General features: G+C 42.5%; 1 protein-coding gene across 4 annotated transcripts in view; it reads left to right on the forward strand.

The window, feature by feature from the left end:
* glra1 (glycine receptor, alpha 1) overlaps window positions 1–27,118 on the forward strand; it is a 132,898-nt gene that overhangs the window by 76,301 nt on the left and 29,479 nt on the right. For all 4 annotated transcript variants that reach the window (XM_026185135.2, XM_026185144.2, XM_026185152.2 and 1 more), the window contains 4 exons: window positions 2,684–2,766; window positions 4,123–4,260; window positions 18,401–18,615; window positions 25,305–25,451. In XM_026185135.2, coding sequence (XP_026040920.1) covers window positions 2,684–2,766; window positions 4,123–4,260; window positions 18,401–18,615; window positions 25,305–25,451 — 583 coding nt within the window. The remainder of the gene's footprint in view (window positions 1–2,683; window positions 2,767–4,122; window positions 4,261–18,400; window positions 18,616–25,304; window positions 25,452–27,118) is intronic.

Consider the following 27,118-nt stretch of genomic DNA (forward strand, 5'->3'; position numbering starts at 1 on the left):
TTTATCAATTACTTGAAAGACTGAAACAGTGGATTGTAATAGTGATAGACTGTATTGAGTTCAGTCTATAATTCCAAGGAGTAGATTTTTCAACAGCTTCTCTCATTAAAAAAATCCTCAAACAAGTTTTATTTTAGCTGATGGATGGAATTGCATGTTTAATTTCACTAATGGTTCTTTTTACTTATAAAATTGCTTTTTACATTCATTTCTGGGAAAAACAGACTATTTCCAGAGATGCTCTGCCTCCCATTCTACTTTTAAATACTCTAAACAAGTAAGCCTGCAGTGCGAGAGTGAAGTGCTCTAATAGGGTGATATGGTACTACAAGGTCATTAAGATAAGATGGGGCCTGATTATTTAAGACCTTGTATGTGAGGAGCAGGATTTTGAATTCAATTCTGGATTTAACAGGAAGCCAATGAAGGGAAGCCAAAACAGGAGAAATATGCTCTCTCTTTCTAGTCCCTGTCAGTACTCTTGCTGCAGCATTTTGGATTAGCTGAAGGCTTTTCAGTGAGTTTTTTGGACATCCTGATAACAATGAATTACAGTAGTCCAGCCTGGAAGTAATAAATGCATGAACTAGTTTTTCAGCGTCACTCTGAGACAGGATATTTCTAATTTTAGAGATGTTGCACAAATGGAAGAAAGCAGTCTTACATATTTGTTTAATATGTGCGTTGAAGGACATGTCTTGGTCAAAAATGACTCCAAGGTTCCTCACAGCGTTACTGGAGGCCAAGGTAATGCCATCCAGAGTAAGAATCTGGTTAGATACTATATTTCTAAGATTTTCAGGGCCGAATACAATAACCTCAGTTTTATCTGAATTAAGAAGCAGAAAGTTAGCGGCCATCCAGCTCTTTATGTCTTTAAGACATTCCTGCAGTTTAACTAATTGGTGTGTGTTATCTGGCTTCATGGACAGATAGAGCTGGGTGTCATCTACATAGCAGTGAAAATGTATGCTATGTCTTCTGATGATGCTGCCTAAGGGAAGCATGTATGATGTAAACAGAATTGGTCCTAGCACTGAACCCTGTGGAACTCCATAATTAACCTCAGTGTGTGAAGAGGACTCTCCATTTACATGAACAAACTGGAGTCTATTAGATAGATATGATACAAACCACTGCAGCACAGTACCTGTAATACCTACAGCATGTTCTAATCGCTCTAATAGGATGTTATGGTCAGTATCGACAGTATCGAATGCTGCACTAAGGTCTAGCAGGACAAGCACAGAGACGAGTCCACTGTCAGAGGCCATAAGAAGATCATTTGTAACCTTCACTAAAGCTGTTTCTGTGCTGTGATGAGCTCTGAAACCTGACTGAAACTCTTCAAATAAGCCATTCCTCTGCAGATGATCTGTTAGCTGTTTTATAATTAGCTAAGACTGCTGGGTCTAGAGATGGCTTTTTGAGTAAAGATTTAACTTGAAAGGCTTGAAAATACTGTCAGTATTGTCTGCATGACCAATCTACACAAATCAGCCTCCTACTGCTAATTATTGGACCTAATAGCATAGTTTTTTAATTAACATTCATTTAACCTTTACATTAAAGTTCCATACTGTCAGGAGAAGTTTGAGACTAGTCTCCAAAACATGCAAACCACAAAGGTACATGTGTACTTTATTTTGTGAGCCCAGAACTTCTTCTCTCCTATTCAGTCATAACAAGTCGCATTTATTTAAATATTCTTCAAACTGAAGGTGAGAGACTGTTTGTTGGGGATTATTTCCAGTCTGGATTAATCCACAGTCGGTACTCCAGCTCAGTTTGAGGCAGCAGGAAGGTGTCATAGTAAACTGCCGAGTGTGTGCTCAGGGAGACGAGAGGAACGTGGTGCAGTCATTAAATAGACGGCTATTCAGTGAGTTATTCAGTGAACCATGCCACCAAACAAAAAGATAAAGCAGACTCAATAAAAGAAGGATAAAACAAAGTTCAAATTGTTCAGGGAGTGTGGAAAGTTTCCTTTGGCAGTAAAGGCGCCAGTGACCCTTTCTGCAGACCGATTTGCAATTGTCATCAAAATTCATTGTCAGTGACATAAAAACACGTTTGTGTTTAAATAGTTTCATATGAAAAACCTGAAAATGGCACCCGTCATCAGACGCTGTTTTTAATGCTGTGCTGCTCCGTTAAATCCAGAGGAAGGAGCTTCAGACGAGCTCAGCTACTTTCATCTCCAGTCGAAATGAATGACGTTCCCACACAGGAGGGAAAACTTGCGTTTCTCATTTATGCTTACTAAATGAATTTATTGATTGGATCACGTATCAAACTTGTTGCAGTTGGTAATCAATTAAAGAACTAATTGCTCTGGCTTTCAGTTCATTCACACTTTCATGTGTTTGATGCTTTAATTGGTTTGGCTCAAATGAAGTGAATTTTCTATCGTCTCTGCAGAGCTCATTTATTATTTCTGCTGCTTTTATCTTAGCATAAACAAAGTTGTTTATCTTTTGTAAACTAATAATGATTCATTTAATCAGTTTTTCCACTGATGATTATTTCAGTCTGAAATTTCAAACCTTCTGAGGTGTCGATGTGGCGATCTGATAAAACCCGAGGTAATCCTCTTACTGTAAAAGTGTGTGTGTGTGCATGTGTGTGTGTGTGTGTGTGTGTGTGTGTGTGTGTGTGTGTGTGTGTGTGTGTGTGTTTGCAGAATAACGCTGGTCCTGGCCTGCCCCATGGATCTGAAGAACTTTCCAATGGACGTCCAGACCTGCATCATGCAGCTGGAGAGCTGTGAGCAATTACACGCACACACACACACACACACACACACACACACACACACACACACACACACACACACAGACACACACACGCGCGCGCACAGACACACACATCATTCGATCAGTAACAACAGCTGGCAGAGTGAGAGATATGGTATAGATTTTTCTTGTGGTCTTATTGTTGAGCAGACGTGAGAGGAATCCCAGTAGCGAGTGTGAAGTACATCTGCAGAGGGTCAGTGATCGTAAATCAAAGACAGAACAATGCAGTCGTCTCTGAGTTTGTGAAACGGACACCAAAACATCATAAAGTCGCTTTTTACCGCTGTTTATAAATAACACATTTACTGGTTAAGCCACCAGTTAGTTTTAAGGCATAAAGTAATTCCCTGTATATATTACTGATATTTACACTCCCCAGACACTTTATTAGGCACACCTGTTCATTAATGTTCATTAATATAATCAGCCAATCACACGGCAGCAGCTCAGCGGTGAAGACGAGCTGCTGAAGTTCAGACTGAGCATCAGAATGATGAAGAAAGAATGTGGCATGGTTGTTGGTCTGAGTGTTTCACACACTGATCTCCAACCATCTCTGAGCTCAGAGGAAATAACAAGCCAGCAGCAGCTCTGTGGGAGGAAATGACTCGCTAAGGTCAGAGGAAGATGGACAGACTGCTTAGATAGGAAGGCAGCAATAACTCCAATAACCACTCGCTACAACCAAAGTCTGCAGAAGACCATCTCTGAACCTTGAAGCAGATGGGCTCCAGCAGCAGACGACCACACCAGTGTCACTGCTGTCAGTAAGAAGAGGAAACTGAGTCTATGGCTAACACAGACTCTCAAACCCGGACAAGAGAAACTAGAGAAATGTTTCCTGGTCTGACAGTTTAAAGCATGGATCCATCCTGCCTGTGTCCATGTTCAGGCTGCTACTGGTGGGATTTTCAGTACCATCATTTAAACTCCACAGCCTCCCAGAGTGCTGCTTTGGTCTTTTTTGCTTGATTTTCTTCCTTTTTGTGTTCCCTCTGTCCTCTTTCCTTTCTTCGCCTTCTCTTCCTTACGTCCTATTTTCTTTCTTCCTTCCATTCTTTTGCTTCTTTAGTTGAAAACACAGAAGCCTTTAAAGTTTCCCAAACACTGAGCTCAGGCTTTCTCCCTCACTACTTCAGTGGATTTTATTGCCAATACAGATTGTGATTGTTGTGCTGAACTGGCCTTTTATCCACTAAAACTGCAGGGTGTGACTTTGCACCCCTGCCAGATACAGAGAGGTCCAGTTCCTCCTCAGAGGATGAGAACTGACCTCTGCAGTGATGAAATAGTCTAACCTCCCGCTCATTGCTCCCTCCTCCAGTCGGCTACACCATGAACGACCTAATATTCGAATGGGACAAGAAGGGGGCCGTGCAGGTTGCCGACGGGCTGACACTACCTCAGTTCATTCTGAAAGAAGAGAAGGACCTGCGCTACTGCACCAAGCACTACAACACAGGTGAGAGAAACTGATGCAGAATGATGTTCACCAAACTTTTTTACTGCTTGTTGTAGGAGGAAGGTTAGTATAAAGAGGTCTGAACCTGGAGACCTGCCCCTAGTCTTCATCTTCACTTTTAGATGCTGTTTTCTCTCATATTCATTCCTTGGTTGGGTTCATAAAAATGATGTGGCTTGGCTTTATGCACAGTTCTTCATGTTACAGGTGGAGTGAGAAACACATGGAGTAGCCAGGAATATGCTCGTTTGTGCTGCGGTTGGTTCGTTAGCGGAGCTACGGTGCAGCCAGAAAGGACCGCATACATACAGCATCTCTGTAGTGGCGTGAAGCCATCTTATCTTAATGACCTTATAGTACCCCATTAGAGCTCTTCACTCTCACACTGCAGGCTTACTTGTTGTTCCTAGAGTATTTAAAAGTAGAAGAGGAGGGAGAGCCTTCAGTTTTCAGGCCCCTGTTCTGTGGAACCAGCTTCCAGTTTGGATTAAGGAGACAGACACTATCTCTACTTTTAAGACTTTTCTTTTTGCTAAAGCATATAGTTAGGACTGGATCAGGTGACCCTGAATCCTCCCTTAGTTATGCTGCATAGGCGTAGGCTGCGGGGGGATTCTTCTGAGTTTTCTTCCTGTTAAAAGGGAGTTTTTCCTTTCCTCTGTTGCCAAAGTGCTTGCTCATAGGGGGTCATATGATTGTGGGGTTTTTCTCTGTATGCATTATTGTAGGGTCTGCCTTACAATACAAAGCGCTTTGAGGCGACTGTTGTTGTGATTTGGTGCTGTATAAATAAAATTGAATTGAACTCGTCTGAGCCACTCAGGTTCCCCGGACAGAATCAGCGATCCACTAATGCGATGGGACATCTTCATAGGCTGCATACCCATGATCCTTTGCTCTGCACAGCCAGAACAACCCAAACAAATACAGAATCTTTTTTCTTCCACTTATCTAATTCAGGGTCGATGGCAGGGCTAACACAGAGAGAACTATTCATCAATATCAACGATTACTTAAACATTTCAGTTTCCATGAGAACAATGGGATAAAACCATCTCAGAGCTGGGCTGTGATGCTGATATTATAAGCAAAGAGATCTTTTTATTCTCCTCCTGTTGCCTCAGAATCCATTTTCTGTTCATGCACTGATAGATTTTTTTTACATATTCAGGTGATCTTCTCGGTTCCAACTCAAAGCTTTTGGAAAAGCAAATAATTGTATTTAATCAGCAGGAGGTTAACTGATCGCTATCCCAGCTTTCCTGAGACGTTACGCCAAACAGTTGCATTCTGATACTCTCTCTCCGTTGCTCGGTGAAATACCGAGCTTAGCTCAGCGGGAGCACCGCTAATGATTTCGGTTACCAGCTGCAGGTAAAATGTGCTTCTCTGAGCTACCTTAACATCAAACTGCTGTAATGCTGTGTGCATAGGAAATGTGATGAAGTTGACTTGGATATTTTCAGTTTTGAGGACCAAACCTGCCTCAAGCTTCAGGTTGAATTTTATGGTTTCTCACTCCTCCTCGCTACGCGTCAGCCTTCCTCGGTTTCTTTGTCTGGTTCCTCCTCCTTCTTTCTGTTTGTCTCTGGTTCAGGAAGGAGGGGGTGATATCTCACAATTTACTGAGAGAGATATTCTAAAATCATGTAAACAGGAGAAATGTGCAGAAATCTTGCATGAGTCAGAGACAGGTCTTCACTTTTATTATATTCTGTGAAATATGGAAATAAGTGGACTGAAAGTTTGTTTTCCTGGTGTCATGAAGCCCTCAGTGAAGGGAAAACACTGTAGGCAGCAGAGCTAGTTTGAAATGACGGGGGGGTTGGATTTAAATATTTCGTCTGGTTTCATAACCAGAAAACTGTGAAATTAAAAAGCATCATGTGCAAAAATATAAAGAGGGAAATACTAAATAGGAAAAGATAAACAGGAAGAGAACGTTGAATCGACACAACGCCGATCGTGCACGTGGACAAGACGTCAGGTAACGTTTTTACAGCGCACATGAAAACATGAGGAGGTGACCCAAAGTGCTTTTCAGTCATCGAGCATCAAACAAAATAAACAGACACAGACAGTGACAGCACTGAGCAGGCAGCGAGAGAAACACGAAATCACGAAGCCAAAAAATCAAATACAACGAAATCCCGAAGAAGAGAAACCACAGAGGAGCTGCTGGAGACGATGGAGGACGGGGGCGGCTGCCACGCTCCGTTTCTCCCTCCAGGTCCTCCAAGCGTGGCTGAAAACCATCTGTCCGGTCCACACAGCGAGCCCACGATCCTTACACTCCAGAAAAAACACCAAATATAAAAATATAAATCTGTATTATCTGCATGAGCCAGCAGCCTAAAATAGAAAAGCATACATAGCTATAATAATAATAATGATAACTTAGATTAAACAGAAACATTAGAGGTTGAAGAGTATGTGAGGTGTGAGGGGGCACATTGATGGGGCATCGTGGAGCTGAGGGTGGAGGAATCACAATTCAGCATTTGTATTTTGGGTCTAAATGATAAAGAAGAACGATCAGAATGACAAACAAATTCCTCCGTATAATAACTGAATGATCATTTACGTACTTTTACTTCTATGTCAGACAGTATATCAGAATCCAGCTGCCCTTTACTGCTGTTCTCACCGAAGCAACACAAAGACCGTGAGTCACAATCTGAGGGACACATAATTCAACAAAAACACAAACGTGACAGGTCCATTTCTGTGTGGGTGTGTGTGTGTGTGTGTGTAGCAGGCTGATTAGTTTCCATTCAGAGGCATCACTCACACAGAGGTTGACATCTGCTGTCGACACTCAGGAGATGAATGATCCTCCTCCAGACGAAAAGCCTTGACACAACTCTGCACACACCCACACACACACCCACACACACACACGCACTCTTCCTCATACACACACACACAAAGACAATGAAGTGATGATAATCCACAGCTTTGGTACATGAATACATATCAGCTGTTTCCAGGATCTTTCCCGAATCACTGTAGATAAAAAAAAGTGGTTCAGCTGCAGTGTGGACATCAAATACTGATAGAATCATATTTCAGTAAACTGAAGTTAGAGTCTTTTTTAAAGTGAACTATTGATGAAAGAGAGCAGAAAAAATTTACACCAGAATCAACATAACTTGCTGTTATAAACTGGCTGTGCTGGCAGGCAGAGAGTGGAGGATTCAGGAAACAGTGATGAACTTAAAAATGAGCATTTGTAGAGCAGGAAACCCAGAACAAGGAGGATCAGGGAAAACTCACACTCAGGAGGGACAACACACTGATCTCAGACAGCGAGGGCACAGGTGAGGTAAAGACAACACACAGAGAACAGCAGTCACCGAAATAAAACAGGAAGAGAGCCACGATACAGAGACAAGGCTAGAGGAACAGACTGAGAACACAGAGGAATGCAAGGACCTCCATAACTCCGTGCTTCTCAAATATTTCCTGTTACGCCCCCCTTAGGAAGAAGAAAACATTTCACGCCCCCCAACTCGCCCCGCAACCATAAATAATATAATTTGTCTATAAAATTGTTATTATAAGTCCATCTTTTAAAGATGTCCTTTTTTAAAGAAAAAAAAAAGAAAGAAATATAGATTAACCTAAAACATAGTACATGCAGTAGTACTGCAACTCTCTAAACTACTACTACATTTTAAAGTGCATTCATTTGTCTCAAATAAAACAAATCCTTATTTAAACTGTAAAACATTTTTTTGACCAACTTGAACCAACTTTTATTCTGAAAAATAAAATTAAACAAAATCAATCAATAAATTCAAGTACAGATCCCCAAAACTCAAATTCAGCCCTTCTCAAATATACAAAGTCAGAGTGAAGCCGAGCGCTACAAACACTCCGTTACATTTCCTTGTCTTAGCTTTTGGGAGACTTTCGTTTGTCCCATCTCCGTCTCATTGTCACTGTTAAATATTTTTTAAATATGGAATAACTGAAGCTGACAACTGAAAGCACCATAAGACACTTATGTCAAGCATCTTTATCAGGAAGTAAACACAACACATAACACAAAAGAAATAGTGGGAATATAACCCACAGCATAGAACCCTAATCCCAACATAACCCCAAATATAAAACTACAAAGACCTAGAACCCAAAAACTTGTTTCTTTTTAAGGAGGGTAGCATCGCTAATCTGCTGTAACTTATTTCTTTCTTTAATCACAAATTTAAATAAGCACACGTACTCGGGGTTGAGAGGAGGAAGACACACCAAGACACGGTGTGGGAGAGAGTCAGAGGTGATTAATAACTAATTCCTCCACTGTTTAATTTTTTTTAAACTGTATTTCAAACAGTTTGAAATTCTGAGTGCATTTAAAAGCGTCATACATCGTCCGCACAGTTAATGGATCGTCAGTATCAATATTTAATTCAAAGACTCAAAGAAAGCTTTAAGGACTAAAGATTAAACCCAGAGCACAGAGAAACAGCACTTCTCATACTCAGATTCATCTGAGTCCATTTTACTGGAGAGAGGCTCAGAGGGGCATTTCATGTTAGTACAGCAGAGACCAACAGCAGACTTCAACAATTATTCGGGCTTCCTTAAAAATTCTGAACAGATTTCCTGCCTCCATGAAGATGCTTTAGGTGAGCCAGCGTTTTAGCCACACCCCCAGTGGTTGGCGAGTAGTAAGGCTGAACGTGGCACTACCAAAACAATTAGCTAAAAAGCTCTGTGTGGAGCCTCTCTGCACCTGTGCAGCTCGCGTCTGCATTTTCACGTGAATTGCTCAAGGACAACATTCTGCCCCGCCCTCCCTCCTCTCTATCTCCTCTGTAACAATCTCTGCCTGCGCTCGCGTGCGTGCTGCCACGAGCGTGTGTTGGCGTGTGTTTGCGTCGCGTCTTCCCAATCAAGCATTAAGAGGGAATTAAGGTGTCATTGTTCCTCAGATTTATTAGCTGCAGTCTATTGTGACTCCAGGAGCGAGGGAGCTCCCCCCTCCCTCCGTCCACTCCAGCACACACATAAAAAGCCCTGTTTGAAATACTAATTACACTTTCTGCTGCATTGCAGGGCACTTTGTTTCTGGCTAACGATACGTTCGTGGTACTCTTTCGTGAGGTAGCTGTTAATAGCCTAACGCCTGCAGAGTGGCTTCTCTCAGCCTTCACCTGGTTCTTAATTGACATCGACATGAAGAATCCCCGCCGTCAGGCTGTCCATATTCCACTTCGTCTCCTGCTGAAAGTGGCTCGGTACTAGGGTTGCCAACTCCCTGAAAAATAAATAAGGGACACCTCGTGGCCATGGCCGGGCAACCCAGTTGTCTTCACCCTTCCCAGTGTGGTAGCTCTTTTTTTTTTTGTGTGAAATTATTTTTTAACCATTTGACTTGAATTTGATTTAAGCAGATGCATATTCTTTGTGATATGACCATATGGGAAACAAATGATCATTTAGCCATTTATTTTTTAGCTCAAAATGACAACATTAACAGAGTAAAACAGGTCTCTTTCTTACACAGAAGCCTGTCATGCTTACCTTTTGAGAATATAAGTAAATCTTTCTTTAAAAGAACTCTGTCCTGCTTAACTTAAAATTATATAAATTAATAGAAAGCAATAGAACGAAAAATATTCTTGTAACTGTGCACATATAGTGCATTTAGCACAATTGGCTTCAGTTGAGGTATTATTTCAGCTTTTCTAATGCTAATCAGCTGCTCCTGTTTGTAAACCCACTTGTTCCCATGATTACACATCATAACTCATCATCATTATTCATCTATGTATTACTTTTATGTGTTAGTGATCTATTTGTTGTAATCATCTATCCTTGCAGTTGTTTATTACACAAAATAAATTATATTATCACACTTCTGGCCACATAGCGCTGATATTCACCGCACACGCCCATATTAACCTTAACCAGAGGGTTTAAAAAAAACAAACCAGTGTTTACATACCATATCTGCTTCTGCCGTGGCCTGGTGGACAAAAAATTGGTTAAGGGTTCCCCGAGCTTTCACGCCCCTCATGTTCTTTATGTGCCCACCATTAGAAGCATCCCTATGGAAAAAGTGCGCCGGCACACAGTGCAGTGCGCTTTATAGGTGTTATGGTGACCTTTTCCAGTCAGGTGTTTTCCTTTTCCCATTCCTCCCTGTACTTTTGCAGCCTTTTTTTCTTTCTCTGAGGGGAACAAACATTGCTGCTCTAATGCTGGGCTTACACTGTGCGATTTTTGGCCCATTTTGAGCCGATTTTTGAGTCGTGCGACCGATTTGGTGATCGGCCCGATTTTGGCCTTCATCGTGCATCGTGTAGTATACTTGGGGTAACGAGAAGCGATTAACACCTCGAGCAGCTCCCGATCATCAATCGCTCGTGAGGGTGCTCACATTGCTCACGCGCAAACACGTAGACGTCGGTGAAAAAGACGTTGCAGCACGGCAGTGCTGCGTGTGATCTGGACACAAGCAATGGAGGCACAACTTGTAGAACTTTGGAAAGCTCATCCGAGCCTTTTCGATGTGGCCTCACAAAATGATCACGACCACAACAACCGTGAAAATAGTTGGATTTACATTGCTGCTCAATCACAGCTGCCTGATCAATGTTTTTCATTAGCAATTTAGTAAAGTTGATGGTGGTGGTGTGTCTGTGTGAGTGAAAGACAGAGAGGGAGAGAGCGACAGATTTTCTGTTATAACCTTCATTTTATGGACGCACAGTGTGAGCACTCAGGTCGCATCAGAGCATCGGGCGGTATAGTGTGAGACCCTGCATCGTGACCTACCAACTTCTAACCCCTGCAAGTCAATCGTGCAGTTTGAGCAGGAGCTGAATACTGAAAAAAATGGCACAGTGTCTGCCCAGCTTTAGGTGTACTGTCGTCCGAGACTTGCACCGCAGTGTCGGCGTTTGTTTCCCTGTTGGCCATGCTTGTTGTTGTGGTCATCTGTTGTCTTCCGGTATTTTCTCCGTAAGCGACCTTTCCTCGACCAATGAGATGAGCGGTAATCTGAATTGTCATACTCGAATTGTCATGAGTGTGCTGTCAGCTCATTGGTCACAAAGCAGAAGAGGGGATGGGAATTATGTTTTCAAACAAAGCGTTAATTCCATTAACATTTATAGACTACTTTTGATTCTCACTGTATTACGGGACAAAGTGCGTCCCTTATTAGCTCAATACGGGACGTGTGCTTTTGTTTCTAAATACGGGACGATTCCGTTTTTTAAGGGATGGTTGGCAACCCTACTCGGTACATCCGGTGTCTAAAACTGATGTTTTAACCTTACACATCTGTACAATCGTCTCAGTTTCATTAGCTCTCCAGGTTCGTGCTCCTTGTTTTTCATTAAATGTTGTTTTTGTATAAATTAAGTAATGCAACACACAAGCAAGCACCTCATATTATTTTTTCAGTACAACCTGAGATGTGTGGACACACAGCTTCATCTCATCCCGGGGGTGTCAATTAGTGCTGGCCTGGCTCATTGACCCAGCCCGTGTCCTTCCTGCTTTACAGCATCAGTAGAAGAACAGGGTTACTGTTGTTAAGGGGCGTGTTTTAAACCAAACTAACCGAAGCCTAACCAGGTATTTATAGTGCCTGAACCAACGAGCGAAGGAACAAGAACAAGAGCGAGTCAGCCCAACAAAGCAGCAGGCTGACGAGCTGAAAGACTCGAGCTCGTTACTTTAACCCTTCCTACCTGTGAGACCTTTGTCCCCACCGGCAGCGGCTGTCATTAAAACACAAGCTGAGCAGGTTTCAGTGTGTGGAACAACGTCCTGGTTATGCGCCTCAAAATCTGTACAGTTCAAATCAATGTTTGAAGATGTGTTCCTGGCTCATAGTTTAAAGATTGTTTGTAAGACGGACTGTAAGACACATCAAGGTCACATCAAATGTGAAAATCGGTAAACCTTCACATTTACAACTGGGTGAAGTAAAAGGTGTGCTGGAGGTCTGGGCTCTGTCCATGGAGCTTAAGACTTGAACTGTAACTGGATGTTGATTATTAGCAGTGCTCGGGTCGATACTGAAGAAGAGTCACGTTTTACGTTGCTTGTTTTATACTACTGTAACACGTTTTAGCAACTGAGCTGTCTGCTTTTACTCGTCACTCTTTCCTCTATAAACAGGAAGTCTCGGTGTTTGTGTGGCTTTTAGAGAGAGGTGGGTAGTATATAATTACATTTACTCAGTTACATTTACTTACAGTACAATTTTTGGCTACTCTCCCCACCTCTGGTTTTTGTGCATGTCTGTCTTGAAAAAGAGATCTCCATCTCAGTGAGATGACCTGTTTCAATACAGGATTTAATGATAACAGTAATGATAATAATAATATTAATAACTTGCCACAAAGTTGAGAGTGGTTAGTTTGACTCTTTACAGGTGCGTCGCTGCCACGTCGCTCTGCGCGTCTTCCCTCGCAGCTTCAGCTGTGGCTGAATGAATCTGGCTGTTTATCATAGCAAACATTCCTAAAACTAAAACTCTGAACGAGGACCTGACAGAATCTTCTCCTTTAGCATAGCTGTCTTCACCGTTAAATTGCCTTCACTGTTCAGGAACAATGCATTTTCACTTTTGATATTTCCACATTTGCAGTTTATAGAGGCAGACAGGAGACAGCGAAGCAGGTAGAGCGCAGTTAAGGAAATGCAAGCCAATCAGAATGAGTTCTGAGCAGGTGTTTAAAACAGGTTACAGGTTGGTTTTGTGATCAATACGAGTTTTGAAATATTTAAAGAGCGGGCGTGCTGGTTCTTCTTTGTTGGTGTGTCTCTGATTCTCAGTCAGGCCGAGAAGACGGAGTGTGACGTAATACAGAAACATGTAAACCTACATACATGCCACCTCTGTTGCAGGGGATGAGTGAATTTACAGATTTAAACACACACACATGAATGGTGTGAGTTCATGTACAGTGTTAAGTACAGCAGAGACACACACATCTTCCACACAGTGAGATATGGGCCTGGCTGAATAATTTCAATCTTCTTATCAGATAGAAAATATGGACAGCACTTAAAAGCTCTGAAGTGTATCACAGCTATAAATCAAGTTCACCCCCCTCCTCCTCCTGCTGTCGTCATTCTCTCCTTCCCTCTTGTATCTTCCACTCCTCCTCATCCCTCTCTCCTCTCGCTCTATCCTCAAGTTTCTCCGACTTTCCACTTGACATCCTTCTTCTCCTCGGTCACTCCCTCCTTTCACTCCTCCTCTCTCCAGTCTTTTAGGGTTAACTCTAACTGATGAGGCCACCGTGCATTGATCGTCTTTGATTAAATGGATCTTCGGCCATCTCGCTCTCTGTGGTTTATTATGAGACCCAGTGTGCTCATTACATTACAGAGAGGCAGAGGGACACGGTTACTGTTGCTACAGTGCTGCAATGCAAATAAACCCACTGCAGTCTGCATTTTAAATGCTAGAATTTCAGATTTGAAAATAATGTTTAACCTTTAACAGACCATATATAACAACCAGCCTGTTTACCATTTACTGTCATCCAGAGATGAAAACCAAAGCATTACAGCTATCACTGTTAGGACCCTGGCGTGGCTAACTAGCATAAGCATAATGCTTAGCATACCATTACTTATCCATCCATCTTCTCCTGCTGATCTGGGTCCGGGTCAAAGGGGCAGTAGACTTAGCAGAGGAGCACAGCACTAGGACATCCTGAAACACCTCATGGCAGAGACAAGGCATCCTGGTCAGTGTGGAGAAGCAGCAGATACCCTACGGAGGGTGTATCTACCCAGAGCTCATGGTAGCATGTGAGGACAGCAGATTAACCATTAAGGCTTTAGTTTCACACTCAGCTTCACCACAGCACACCAGTACAACCAGTCCACATCACCACAGAAAATAAACCTTTACATTTGATTTACAAGTTGTGCTAACAAAAATGTTTAATTAGCTAACTTCAGGTGTCGGTAAGGTATCACAGAGGCATTCAAACTGATATTAGATGATGTCTCTGTATGTGTTTACAAGCAAAGACACTTTTCAGATGATAAAATATTCCCAAATCTCGTGCAGTGATGTGGTGATGTGGTGATGTGGACTGGCTGTACTGGTCTGCTGTGGTGAAGAGAGAGCCAAGTGTGGAAGTAAAGCTGTGCAGCTATGCTGCTGTGACCAAAAGAATGAGATACAAGTGCAGCAGACTCACTGTGAGCCAGTTTTGACAGGATTGGACAGATAACTGGTCTCAATGATCCTGTTTGTTGGAGTCAGTTTTTACTGCAGGAAACCACAAAAACAGCAGCTGCACAGTTTTGCTGTTGATTTCAAACATTTCATTTAAGAATTGTTATGATGAACTTACAATAAGAGGTTTGTCATGTCACATCTGTCAAATCAGTTCTGATGATGTTTCATCTGGACACACCTTCTTCTTCCCGAGACTCCGTCAATGTCAAACCCAGAAAATGTAGTTTGCTCTCACGAACAGTAGAAACGAATGCAGTGTTCATCTAGGATCTACAGTGAGAGTGGACCGCATCTTTTTCTGGAACAAAGCAATACGCGTCAGATAACGGAGTGAAAATATAACCAGGATAAAAAACACAAACAGGAACCGAGACCAAAATTTCTCAACTTTTAAGGGTGTTTGCTTCCAGGTTTGTACAAAGTATGGATGATGTCAGAAATAATGTCATGAATACTTTTTTATTTATTCCAAATAAACTCCAGATTGCATCCTGTAAACAGAAAAAGATGAATGACTGTCTCATGTAAAACCAGACTGACTCTGTGATTTTTGAGATCAGGCCTCTGTGGGGGGTCTCGCCATCTGCTGTAGGATTTACACCTTTTCTTGTGTCTGCAGAAGCTTCTTTCTGTCGGGCTCTATGTTCGAGACCACAGTGATGCTGCTGAATGAATTCGGATAAGTATCTAAAAATCTAAAGTGCCTAAAACTAAAGCACAGTGTGTATTTGTACTGCTGTGCAGTGTAGTACAGCATGAGCAAAGGGATTAGGAGAAGTAGGTCCTGACTCCGTTCTTCCTAATCTCTGCACTCCCTTTTCACGGCAGCATGCTGTGAGCATAAACATCCAGAGCTTCCCCTCAAAAGGATGAGCAGTGCTTCTGGCAGGTACAACAAGGGAAACGCATCAGCGGGCTTTTAACAGCACACTGCATGTAGTGCGCTGACTTAAGAAGGCAACAAAGTCAAGTTAAAGTGCTGCTTTGTGAGGAGATGTAGGACAAAAACATCCAGTTCACGGTCCTACGTTTCGACAAAGACAAATAAATTCATTTTTCTACACAGACACAACAAGCGTGCCAGAGAAACACTCAGACGGATAAGATGGACGTGACTGTTTGATCACTGATTTATGAAGATGTGTCCAACTCCGAGCTTCCTGAATGAGTGAAAAAAGGCAGAGTGCTTGTGCCTGTTGGGGAATAACAGAGTTGGTCATGATTGTGGGAGTTATTCACAGATGTACTTTTCCAAAACCAACAATCCAGCAAACTGGCCTGCTTCAGTCAGCATTTAGACAGATGTACAGAGAAGAAAATGCAAACGTCTCAATGGAGCCATCTTCGTTTGGAGTGGAACCGTCTGAGAGTACACACCGTTACTCCCCGTAGTTAAATAATTAGTGCTTTCCCTCCTCTGTCATACAGTTGTCGGGTTTCAGCTGACCACTTTAGCCTTTTCTAAAATAAAACTGAACAGCCAAAAGTAGCAGGACGCTGCAGGACATAAAGCTCATGTAAAGATGAGCACAACGCTGATGCAGCCGTTATAACAGATGTGTCTTCAGTGCAGCTGATATGAAGCTTGGCTCAGGTCACCAGATACTTTCAGAGCATCTTTTCTTTACACTTTAAACTCCAGAGGTGACCTCCAGGGCTGGAAATGAAGCCAGCAGCTGCAATTCCTCTACTGTCCACTAGAGGCTCCAGCAGTGAGTCAGTCTCCATAGACTCCCATGTTGAACCTTTGCAGCAGAAATAAGCATGTTTACAGCCTGATGCTGTTTTTGTCTTTATAGATAATTTCTTTCGTCACGACACCTGCAGAGGGACAGAACTCACCTGTTTAACTTGGACTGTAAACAGGATATTTTGAATATTTTTATTGAGCTGCTGGTTTTGATAAACCTGATTATTCCTGGTTGTGTTTAGCTGCTGATGGATTCGTGTGTTAAACACAATGCCTCATCTTCTCTTTCTTGGACTAAAATAAACTGTGCACTTTGTCCTCTTAGAGTGATGAAAAACGCTGCTGTGCTGTGAAGATGGAAATGATTCGCTCCTCTTCACACTCTGTGAGTGGCAGGCTGAATCCCAAACCTCCTCCTGGGTTTGTTTTCAGATGTGCCACATGTTTGGCTTCCTTTGATATTTGGCGAGCCCCCGTACGTCTCTCTGATTTTCTGCTTTGGCTTAGCATGAGCGCTGAAGGAAGATGACATTTTGTCTCAAAGACGTCAGCATCGTCTCTGTGGCTCATCCTTTTTTCAGTCTGAGAGCTCCTTCCTTCCTTCTCTTACTCTCCCCCTCGCTCTTGTTTCCTTGTTTCCTCCAATCTGTGCTTGTTGTTCTTTTAATTTACCCTCCGTCTCATCATTTCCACCTGTTCTTCAAGGAGATGTGCCTTTGCCAATGTTTAATGTGCCCTTTCAAATGAAGATAATCGAGAATTCAGTAACACTCTTCGGTGATAATGGAACCGCACTGCCTCTGGGAAACTGATGAAAGAACATTTTGCTTTTGTTTAAACATTGACCAGCGTCGTTTCTTTTTCCTGGAATCAGCGCTGTGTGCTTTATGTGTTGCAAGTTCAATCATTCTCCAAATGAGATTTCCGTGTGATAATGGAACACCTACCGACACAAAATGACTGGCTCCATGAATTTAAAGCTGTGGAGAGAAAATCTTATGCGTGTCGTAAGCCATCTCATTAAAAACCAAACCAGTTGCTTTAAAAAACGCTAAAGATAAGAACAGCAAAAATGGGCACTGTTACTTTTACATGCCATGATCTGTGACCACCATCTCTTGCTCTGAAACTGAACTCAGGGCTTGTGGTTAATTTGGTGATTCTTCGGGTTTTCTCTCTGTTATTGACACAGAACTTAAAGTTAATCCCTTAATTCCATAATCCCTGATGACTCCGATGTTTAAACTGCACCATGCACTGCCCATCTGCAAGCTACTTTGCAACCCACCTCGTCCCTCTGAAACACACTGAAGTAGAATACACGAGACAAGGTTGCAGGACTCTTCACGACGATAACGAAGATGATTAGTGTTGCGAGAGGGTGTACTTAATAATCAGGCCCCATGTTATCTTAATGACCTTATAGTACCATATCACTCCATTTGACCAAGGGGTGGCTGTAGCTCAGGCGGTAGAGCAGGTCATCTATTGATCGAAAGATTCGAGGTTCGATTCCTGGCTTCCCCTAGTCTGCATTAACCCCAAATTGCTCTCTGATGCATCCATCAGAGTATGAATGTGTGTGAATGTTACTTAGAAAGCACTTAGAACAATGTGCTTGTGTGAATGGGTGAATGCATAATGCAAGTTGTGTGAAGCGCTTTGAGTGCTCAGAAGAGTAGAAAAGTGCTATATGAGAACCAGTCCATTTACCATCACTTTGCTCTCACACTGCAGGCTTACTTGTTGTTCCTAGAGTATTTAAAAGTAGAATGGGAGGCAGAGCCTTCAGTTTTCAGGCCCCTCTTGTGTGGAACCAGCTTCCAGTTTGGATTCGGGAGACAGACAGTATTTCTACTTTTAAGATTAGACTTCCCTGACCACCCTGGCATCTTTCCTGCATGCGCCCTGCACATCAACAGCACAAGCTAAAGGGTCCACACAGTTCTATAAAATACAACACCAGTGGGTTTTGATGTGTTAGTATGTGATCAGCTGAGACAAGAATGTGTTAATAGTAAATAAGCTGGTGTGCTCACTCAAAGCAGCAGTAACAGGACATTTGTCACCCTCACCCTTCTCTTTCTTCTCATTCGACAGGACGAGCCCAAAGAAACTGCTGTCCTTTCTCATATCTTCTGCTCTCTCTGTTGTCTCATATCTCTTCGCCCACAAACTCCGACCTCATCAAAGACACTTCTTTGTCCCCCACCTCCCAGGTAAATTCACCTGTATCGAGGCTCGTTTCCACCTGGAGCGTCAGATGGGTTACTACCTGATCCAGATGTACATCCCCTCTCTGCTCATAGTCATATTGTCCTGGGTTTCCTTCTGGATCAACATGGACGCCGCGCCCGCCCGGGTGGGCCTGGGCATCACCACCGTGCTGACCATGACCACGCAGAGCTCCGGTTCAAGAGCGTCTCTGCCCAAGGTGAGGACAAATCACTCGTTATTGTAGTCTGCTTGGACTTCATGAACATACCTTATTTCTAATTCATTTATTCCTGGACTCTTAGAGAGCAGCTTTGCATGATTCACAGTTTAAAATAATCCTTTCTCAGTGCTTGTCTGAAACAAGCTGTTTTAGCTCCTCCCCCTTACAATGACCTTCCATCTGATTGTCTTCCCCTTCCATATGGAAGGTATTAACAGCAGGAGGGTGCAGCTTTTACACTCATAGCCAGGTGCCTGAGAATACAATAATATCATATAGACGTCATACAGAGGTACGAGTAGAAAGAAACTGTAACGCTTGAGGTTTTGGCTCATTATTGGAAACTGGAACAGCAGACAGGAAATAAGAAACAGCAGAACGGAGCCACTTTAAAGGTTTGTATTCCTTAACCCTGTAACATTTCACAGGGTTGTGTGATTTTTTGAGACCTCTGTGTCATTAATTATTTTTTTTCCTAAAAACTGCAAAAATACATAAAAATAATAATAAATAAAAACATTTTAAAAAAACCCATAAAACTCCTATATCAAGAATTTTATTCATATGATAGCTTGTAATGATGACATACAAGAAAGCCGCAGGATAATCACAGAATTAGCTATTTTATGCCTTTTATGTTCCAGTCCAGTGTTTATAATAAGCTAATATTCTACTGCTTCTTCTTCAGTACTTAACTCTGTATAAAGACAGAAACAAAATCATCTTATTCCTGTGATGAACTTTCAGGTTTGAGCTGATAGTTTATCCGTAAGCTTATTTTCACATCTGTTGACTTTTACCTTTACAGATATTGTTTTTCATCCGTCACACCCCCAAAAACACCAAAACAAAGTAAAATATGAAGCAACGGCAGGAAGAATTTGTATGCATGACGTGCCGTTTAATGACAGATGTCTTTTCATCCCTGTTGGAAGGAAGGCCTACAGCTTTTTCTGATAATTAAGGGACATAAATGACAGAGGCAGTGACAAAGACGATGTAGACAGAGAGGAATTAATTGAAGAAAAGTTGGAATGAAGGGAAAAGATAAATCAATGGGAGGGAAAGAAAAATTTCCTTTTCCCTGACAAATTAGAGACAGAGTGGAGGGAAGTCGAGAGGCAGACAGATGGAGGGATGAAAGAAGGAAGAATTTAAAAAAAGACCTTTAACAAAGAAGGTTCAAGGAGACAAAAATGGAGACAATATGTTTTAGAAAGCGAGAGGAATCTTTTACTGTCAGGGATTTTCAGATTAAAGTGAAAAAATGGTCAGGGTCTGCGTGAGCTAGTAGGATTGTATAATTACGTCCAGGAAAGCTGTAATCCCCAACACAAACACACACACACACACACACATATACACACTCTGTTGACATTAGGTGCTTCATGCGCTCTAAAAATTGAACAAGTGAACCATGATTCCTCTGCAGTTCAGCTGTCACAATAATGATCACACAGCACAGCTGAGCTTAGGTGGGCATGCTGCTCCCTCTCTCACACACACACACAGACACACAGTGTTCTGTGAGTGTTCTCACAGTGTTCTGTGTGCGATTGATAGCAGACACACACACACACACACACATATGGCTCTCTTCAGATGTTTCTGCTGCAGCTTGTCAGATCAGAGCAGATGGAAGTGGACACGAGGCGAGATCTCTGCTCAGCTGATCATGCTGTCCATATACAGCACAGTACACACACAGTATGACTCTCTCCACGTCTACTTATCGTACCATTATTGGGACACATGTTGTTGTACCCTCTAAGCCCCAGCCACAGACCTGGGGCGGCTGCAGTTCACCTGTAGCAGTGGACTTTCAGAGAGGGGCTGACTTCACTGATTCAGATCAGGGCGCTCTCATCTCAGGGCTGCAGATCCTTTTTGTGAGAAAGTACAGACGTCGCAGAAATATGCAGACGTTTCCTTCGGTTCTGCTGCTGCCAGGATACAAACAGCGGCTATGAGCGTTACGGCCCCAACCGAAAGACAAGGAACCAGGAGAGGTGGGGTTGGCGTAAGCTTCTCAGCAAAACCGACTGCACGCCTCTGTCTCCACGTCTTCACTTTTATTTCCTTTGCCTTCTCTGCTCAGTTAGTTTTAAGCCCCTGAAAAATGTCTGATCAGGTTTAGGAACAGCTTGAATACATAATAACCCAGCGTGTTGTGACACGTGCGTTTAAATTTCTGAACAAGCATCCCTCTGTGGGGAGCCAGGACCAAGACCTCAGTACCAGGTTATGAAAACTTTGAGCCCCTTCTCTGACACATCAGGGATGATAACTGGCTGTGTGGAAACTACATCCTTCTTTAGTATTTATGATGATATTTCTTTTCTGTCTCTCAGTGAAGAAAGGATCGATGCATTGATCTTCTGACAGGGAGCTCAGTTGCGTGATGCTGCATGCATGAACAGCTGATGCCCCGTCAGAAACCTTCAGTCCAGTCGTGACTCGATGCTGAGGAAGCCCCTCTCAGAGTTCTCAGAGTGCTGCTGAGTCAGCAGAACTGTGCTGGAAATCTGAACAGGTGAAGGATGACTGCGGGGAGATCTGTTATTAATCCAAGTTTAATGTCAACTTTGGTGAAATTAAAAAAGAAGGATGGTCAGATTATCTTACATTACAGATTAGCACAGAAAAAAACATCATCTGTTCAGTACTGAAAGATGATCTTTCCATCCATCATTCCCACATTTTCCCGTTCCATGCACGTTGTATTCCACTAGCCCACTTCTCAGTTTGTCCTCTCATCCTGAAGACTTGATATGGAGCTTGCTGATCGGGCCACATATGAACCGGTATGCTTCAGTTATCTGTCGCTTTTATCAGGATGACGTTAGCCTGGGGACATTTTGTAGATGCGTGAAAGGATTGAAGCTCCAATCTGTTGTTCCCAAGTGTTCACACTAGACTATCCAGCTACTCTACTCACGTGCCCCAAACGATTTCCAAGCTACCCCATGCCTTGAATCCCTCTGTGAGTGGGTCACACAAAGATGGGTAGAAGCTAGGCGTCGCCTCCACCCACACGGGCTACGTCAGCAGTACGTCACTGTGCTGTGCTGACCACGTTCCTCTCTCACGCTGATGTCACAGCAATGGAGGGTGCTATCTGGGCCAAAACAACCATGTCTGATGCCTGAGTTTTAGGCTCCTGTGGATTATTCTTACACACATTTTTACCTCGTTATTTCAACCTGTGGAAACATTCAATGCAATATGATTATGGCAGAAAATAAGGGAAAATCCCCCCTCAGTATTCCAGACACTTGCTCAGTCTGTCAGCACTTTCAGCTCACGGCCCGCCACTACTTCTTCTTCTTCTTCTTTTTTGATCCTTGCCCTGTGAAGCATGAGTACAGTAACGCCGCCTAAGCTGCTCAGCAGGTCACTACTGCTCAGTTTGTCTGTCAGGAGCTTTCAGCCTCACACAGATCATACTGCAGCACCGAGCTAACAGTCGCCTGTGGACACAGTAAAAACACACGAGTCACTCTCAGGATGTAGAGCGTGAGTTTAGTGTGCTTCAGTCCTGCCAGATTTCATAGCTAAGCAGAGTCTGCGAGAGCTAATTTAAGAAATCTGTACCAGCAGCATAAGGAAAACTGTGGTCACTCATAACGCTTCATGTTGGCAGTAAAACAAAAACAGCATCAGGAAATAAAGTGTTGTCCAACAGTGTGGTGCAGACTCTCTCTCCATCTGCTTCATTTACCTCGCTTAATGCTCTGCCTTCCCAGAATCAGCACCAGAGAAGGCACTATTTTAGAGAAGGGGTCATTCAAAAGCTTCTTTTACTTCTGGATCTGCCCAAGTTTATGAACATAACCATACAGTCCAAAATAAAGCAGCACAGAAACCAAAGCTGACCTCTAAAATCGTCCATGCTGATTTTATGAGTATGTATGAAAAGGTAACGTGTGTGCTGGGCAGGATTTGAAGATTGTTTCTACTGCTTCACACAAAGGAGGAAAAGCTTCTTTCAGTGTCTGTGAAATCATTTTTGTGGGAGAGTCATCCCTGTCTCTCTGGCTGGATGACCATCACCACTGAGCGTTGAGGCCTCTCGGCAGCTCGGGGAGGGAGTCGCTCAGGCGTTCGAAGATAAACGTTTTCATGAACGGCACAAACGAGCACGAATCACAGCGAGGTCGAACGGCGATGATAAGCACTCTGTGTTTGTGTAAAGTGATCCAAAGTCATAGTTTAATTGGATTTTAAACGGCTGATTGTGGGCTTCCTCTCTGCGAGACAGACCAGGTTCTCCCTCTCAGGCTGCACGCTGTAATTGCGTTTGGAGATGAAGAGTTGTAATGACAGGCCGGGCGAATGCACTCGAATAAAGGTACTTGGCGGGCAGATAGCAATCATACAATGATCCAACCAGACTTCATTTAGCCCGTGTTATCTGGACAGTCCTCGCCCTGGCCGTCTTGCTGTAATTTCACTGGTTCTGTGAGCTAGTTGGGCCCAGTGTTGTGTTTTACGTGCACCTGGCTGTGCATGCAGTCAGGTAAATTTAATAATGTAGTGAAAGCACCTTAACCTCGTAGTCTAAGCTCAAGACAGTGGAAATACCTTTACACGTATGCCTTTATTGCGATAAAGATACAGAGCATCACTCATTTCTGTGCACTCAGATATTGCAGACAAATGTATAAATGAGTACAGATTATCAGACCACTATGAAATTAAAGTATTTTAATGTATTTGGATGCTTAGATTATTTTACTTTTGCACACAGAAATCAAATTATTTCGCAAAAAACAAAAACTACCAGGGTAATGATTACCCCTGAAGCTAACAGTCCATTTAGCTGGACAACAGCCTGCAGTCATCTACTGCAGTCTTCACTCCTCTCCTCAGTAATCCCAGCCTGTTCTTCTTGGGAGAACCTCTCGGGCTCAATGAAAAGGTCAGTTTTTCAGGAGCAATAATATTCACCCTGTTCACTGTTGTTTTTTCTGAAATCATTCTGCTATTGTGTGCAAACTGGAAACATTTATGCTTTCTGAAGGAAACCAGTATGTTTATAAAATCCTTTTCCTCTGTTAAAAAGCACTTCACCAAAATCTGCACATTTCATTGGGGAAACAGCTTATTTGGATTTTTAGCTCGTTTGTTTGAGTGACCAGGGGAAGCTCTATAAGAACGGCGTATTGCTTCAACAATAGCTTACACTGATCGGTAACACTTACTAAAGTCCCAGTGCCCTGCTGCCAGATAAAAACATACACCAACCATAACTTGACTGCCATAATTCAGTTCAGTTTTATTTATACAACGCCAAATATAAGCGACAACAACAGTCACCTCAAGGCGCTTTATCCTGTAAGGTAGACCCTACAATAATACATACAGAGAAAACCCCAACAATCATATGACCCCCTGTGAGCAAGCACTTTGGCAACAGTGGGAAGGAAAAACTCCCTTTTAACAGGAAGAAACCTCCGACAGAACAAGGCTCAGGGAGACGCGGGGCCATCTGCTGCGACCGGTTGGGGTGAGAGAAGGAAGACATGATAAAAGACATGCTGGGGAAGATAACTCTGAATATTAACGGCCCCACAAATTGTTGCAGTCTTTGATTTAACCTCCTAAGACCCGAAGTCTTCCGTGGCATGCCTTTTTAATTACTCTTTGATCTTTGGGCATATTGGGACCCGATGAATGTAAAAGCAAAGAATTACCTTTTTTTTTTTTTTTTTTACCTGATTTTTGTTTCTAAAAGAAATGAGATCCACATATGATAATATTTGTTTAAAATTTCGATAGAACAGTGGCAGTATATTGTCCTCGTAAGTGGATATTAGGCCGCTGTAGGGCAAGGTTTAGTATTTTGGTCTAGACAACCCAAAATGTAATGTCCACATATGTGGACGCCAGGTCCTAGGAGGTTAAATACACACTGTCACCCATCAGTCAGTGAACATCTGTTGTGAAACCTCGAGTTGAGGGGTGCAGCCAGCTGTGGTCACAGTCCAGTGATCATACCCTGGTTTATCTTTCTGTCCTAATAATGATTTTAACTTATCAAATTTACTGAAAGTAGCTGAGCTGAAAGTATGATAAAGTATGGCGAGTGTTTACTGAGATCAGGTTAGCAGTAGGCTCAGTTTCTGACTTTGATACAAGCAGAGGACACACGGGTTCACTTTTTCCTTTTCAGACTTTATGCATTAAAGTCTTTTTGGAGGGTAAAATAAACATTATAAAATAAAGTGGAAAAATTAGCAGAAAATACCAAATTTCAAACGAAGGGAGCGTCTCCTGAGATCTAAAACCACAGAGCTGAAAATAAAAAATAATGTATTTGTTTCCACATATATCATCTGATTTATGCACTCATTGTCAGTACAATGAGTGCATAAATCACACTTATCTGCATCAGTTACAGCAATAAATGTTCCTTTATGAACGCTTATTTTCATGTCGCAGGAGCATCATTTGGTGTAAATTGGTCATTTGAGAAAACATTTGGAGTTTAAAGTCATGAACTGAAAATGAAGCCGACTTTACAAACTTTCTCTAATCGACTGCCTCCAGCCTCAAACCAAACAGGGTGAAATGATCTTTAGATGCTCGTTAGATTTTATTAGGGTTTCTTTTTTTTATCAGCAAGTCAGACACGACGCACAGAGACCCTCTGACGGCCTCTTCTTTCCCATCTCCACTAACAGGTGTCGTACGTAAAAGCCATCGATATCTGGATGGCCGTCTGTCTGCTGTTTGTGTTCTCGGCCCTGCTCGAGTACGCCGCCGTCAACTTCATCGCCCGCCAGCACAAGGAGCTGCTGCGCTTCAGACGGAGGCGACGACACATGAAGGTGAGCCGCCTTGAGCGTCCATGGCACGGCCTCACCTTTAAATTCATGCATTTTTACATCTCCGCACCGAGTCTGTCCTTCATGCAGAACTCTGATGAGTTATATTCAAGACTTAGAATTTGTTCATATCACAGAGGTGTCTCTGAATAATCATAAAATTAATACGAATCATTTTGGGCTTCTGCTTTTTGTTCTTGACCTGATTTGGATTAACAGAAAGGGATCTTTGGAGAGGAAATATGAAACCAAAGTTGTTTTATTGATGGTCAGTTATTTCACCAGTCCCAGCACGAACCAAAGCACGAGAGAAACTAATATTTTAGATCTACAAATGTGCAGTTTTTACAGATAAAAATGGAAACTCACTTTCAACGCAAGAAAACAGTGTGTGTGTGTGTGTGTGTGTGTGTGTGTGTGTGTGTGCGTGCGTGCGTGCGTGCGTGTGTGTGTGTGTGTGTGTGAGAACATCAAAATCCCAGCTCTCCTCCATCCTCAGGCCTTCTGAAAAATTCACGGCGTGTTTGATATTAGCTTTTTCGCAGGCAACGCTCGTCATCACCGGGCAGAAACACAAAGCATCAATGTTTGATGGGCAGAGAGCCGAGAATGATTAAAGGCTGAGCCGCGGAGCAAACACAGACGAGGCTCATAATGGATCCACGATGTAAAAGAGAAGAAAGCACACATTAAAAAAGAAACTCTGCTGAGCTCTCAAACTTTTGTTTGTGGAAATGCAGCAGTCAGAACAAACAGTGCCGAGTGTGCTGCAGGGTTTTTGTGTCTGTGACATCACGTGCTTTTCATCCAGGTAGCCTTGGAAAAATCATCCCAGCGTGTTTCATTGATTTCTGCTCAGATTAAACACGTGTGGTCAGTAATCAATCAGAAAACCACATCCTCTGCTTACAGATGTTCATATACAGATGTCCCATTAGTTAATCTGAAGAAAGTCAAACCTTTAACAAGTATGCTAACAAACATTACAGACATTTTTTTTATTTATTAAAACAGTAAGCCACGTAGAATAAACAAACTAGTGTTTATTTTTACGTCTGAGTATTAATCCATCCATTCGCAGCTTCCTGGTGTTGTTAAAAAATAAAATGTTGAGCTCTTGTAGGAAGTGACACGTATAAAATCTGCCCCAGGAGCTGGCTACAATTTGGGAGAGCCTGTGAAAAACATACAACACTGATTAGATGTTTTTATCACTAAGAGGTGGATAATCACATCAGCAGCCTTCGTCTTTCTTTGTTCTGACATCACTGTGAAGTCAAAAACAAATAACTCCCAAAACAGTCTCCATTTTTCATTAACTGTCAAACTGCCTAAAAACATCTCTTCTGATGAAACGAAGATAGAGTGGAGACCTGAAAATGTGTCGCTTTATTTAATTCCTCAACACTGTTTTTGGATATTTGGTTAAAATGACAACGCACAAAGTCAAATTTCCCCCGGAGGACAGTTCAGACGTATCAGAGCCTTTTTTTCTTCTTTGCCTTCTCTCTGCTACTTTCTTAGGTTAGCTTTTATCTTTGCAGCATTTAATCAATCAATCCTATATGTCCAGTTGGATTTATCAGCGCCCGGCTGCTATATTGAATAAAGAGTAAAGCTGTCAGCCCTGCGGGGAGCTGAAGTGCTGCTTGACAGTGAAACTAGTGGTT

The sequence above is a fragment of the Astatotilapia calliptera genome, chromosome 2 (assembly GCF_964374335.1).
Source record: "Astatotilapia calliptera chromosome 2, fAstCal68.1, whole genome shotgun sequence".
Lineage (NCBI taxonomy): Eukaryota > Metazoa > Chordata > Actinopteri > Cichliformes > Cichlidae > Astatotilapia > Astatotilapia calliptera.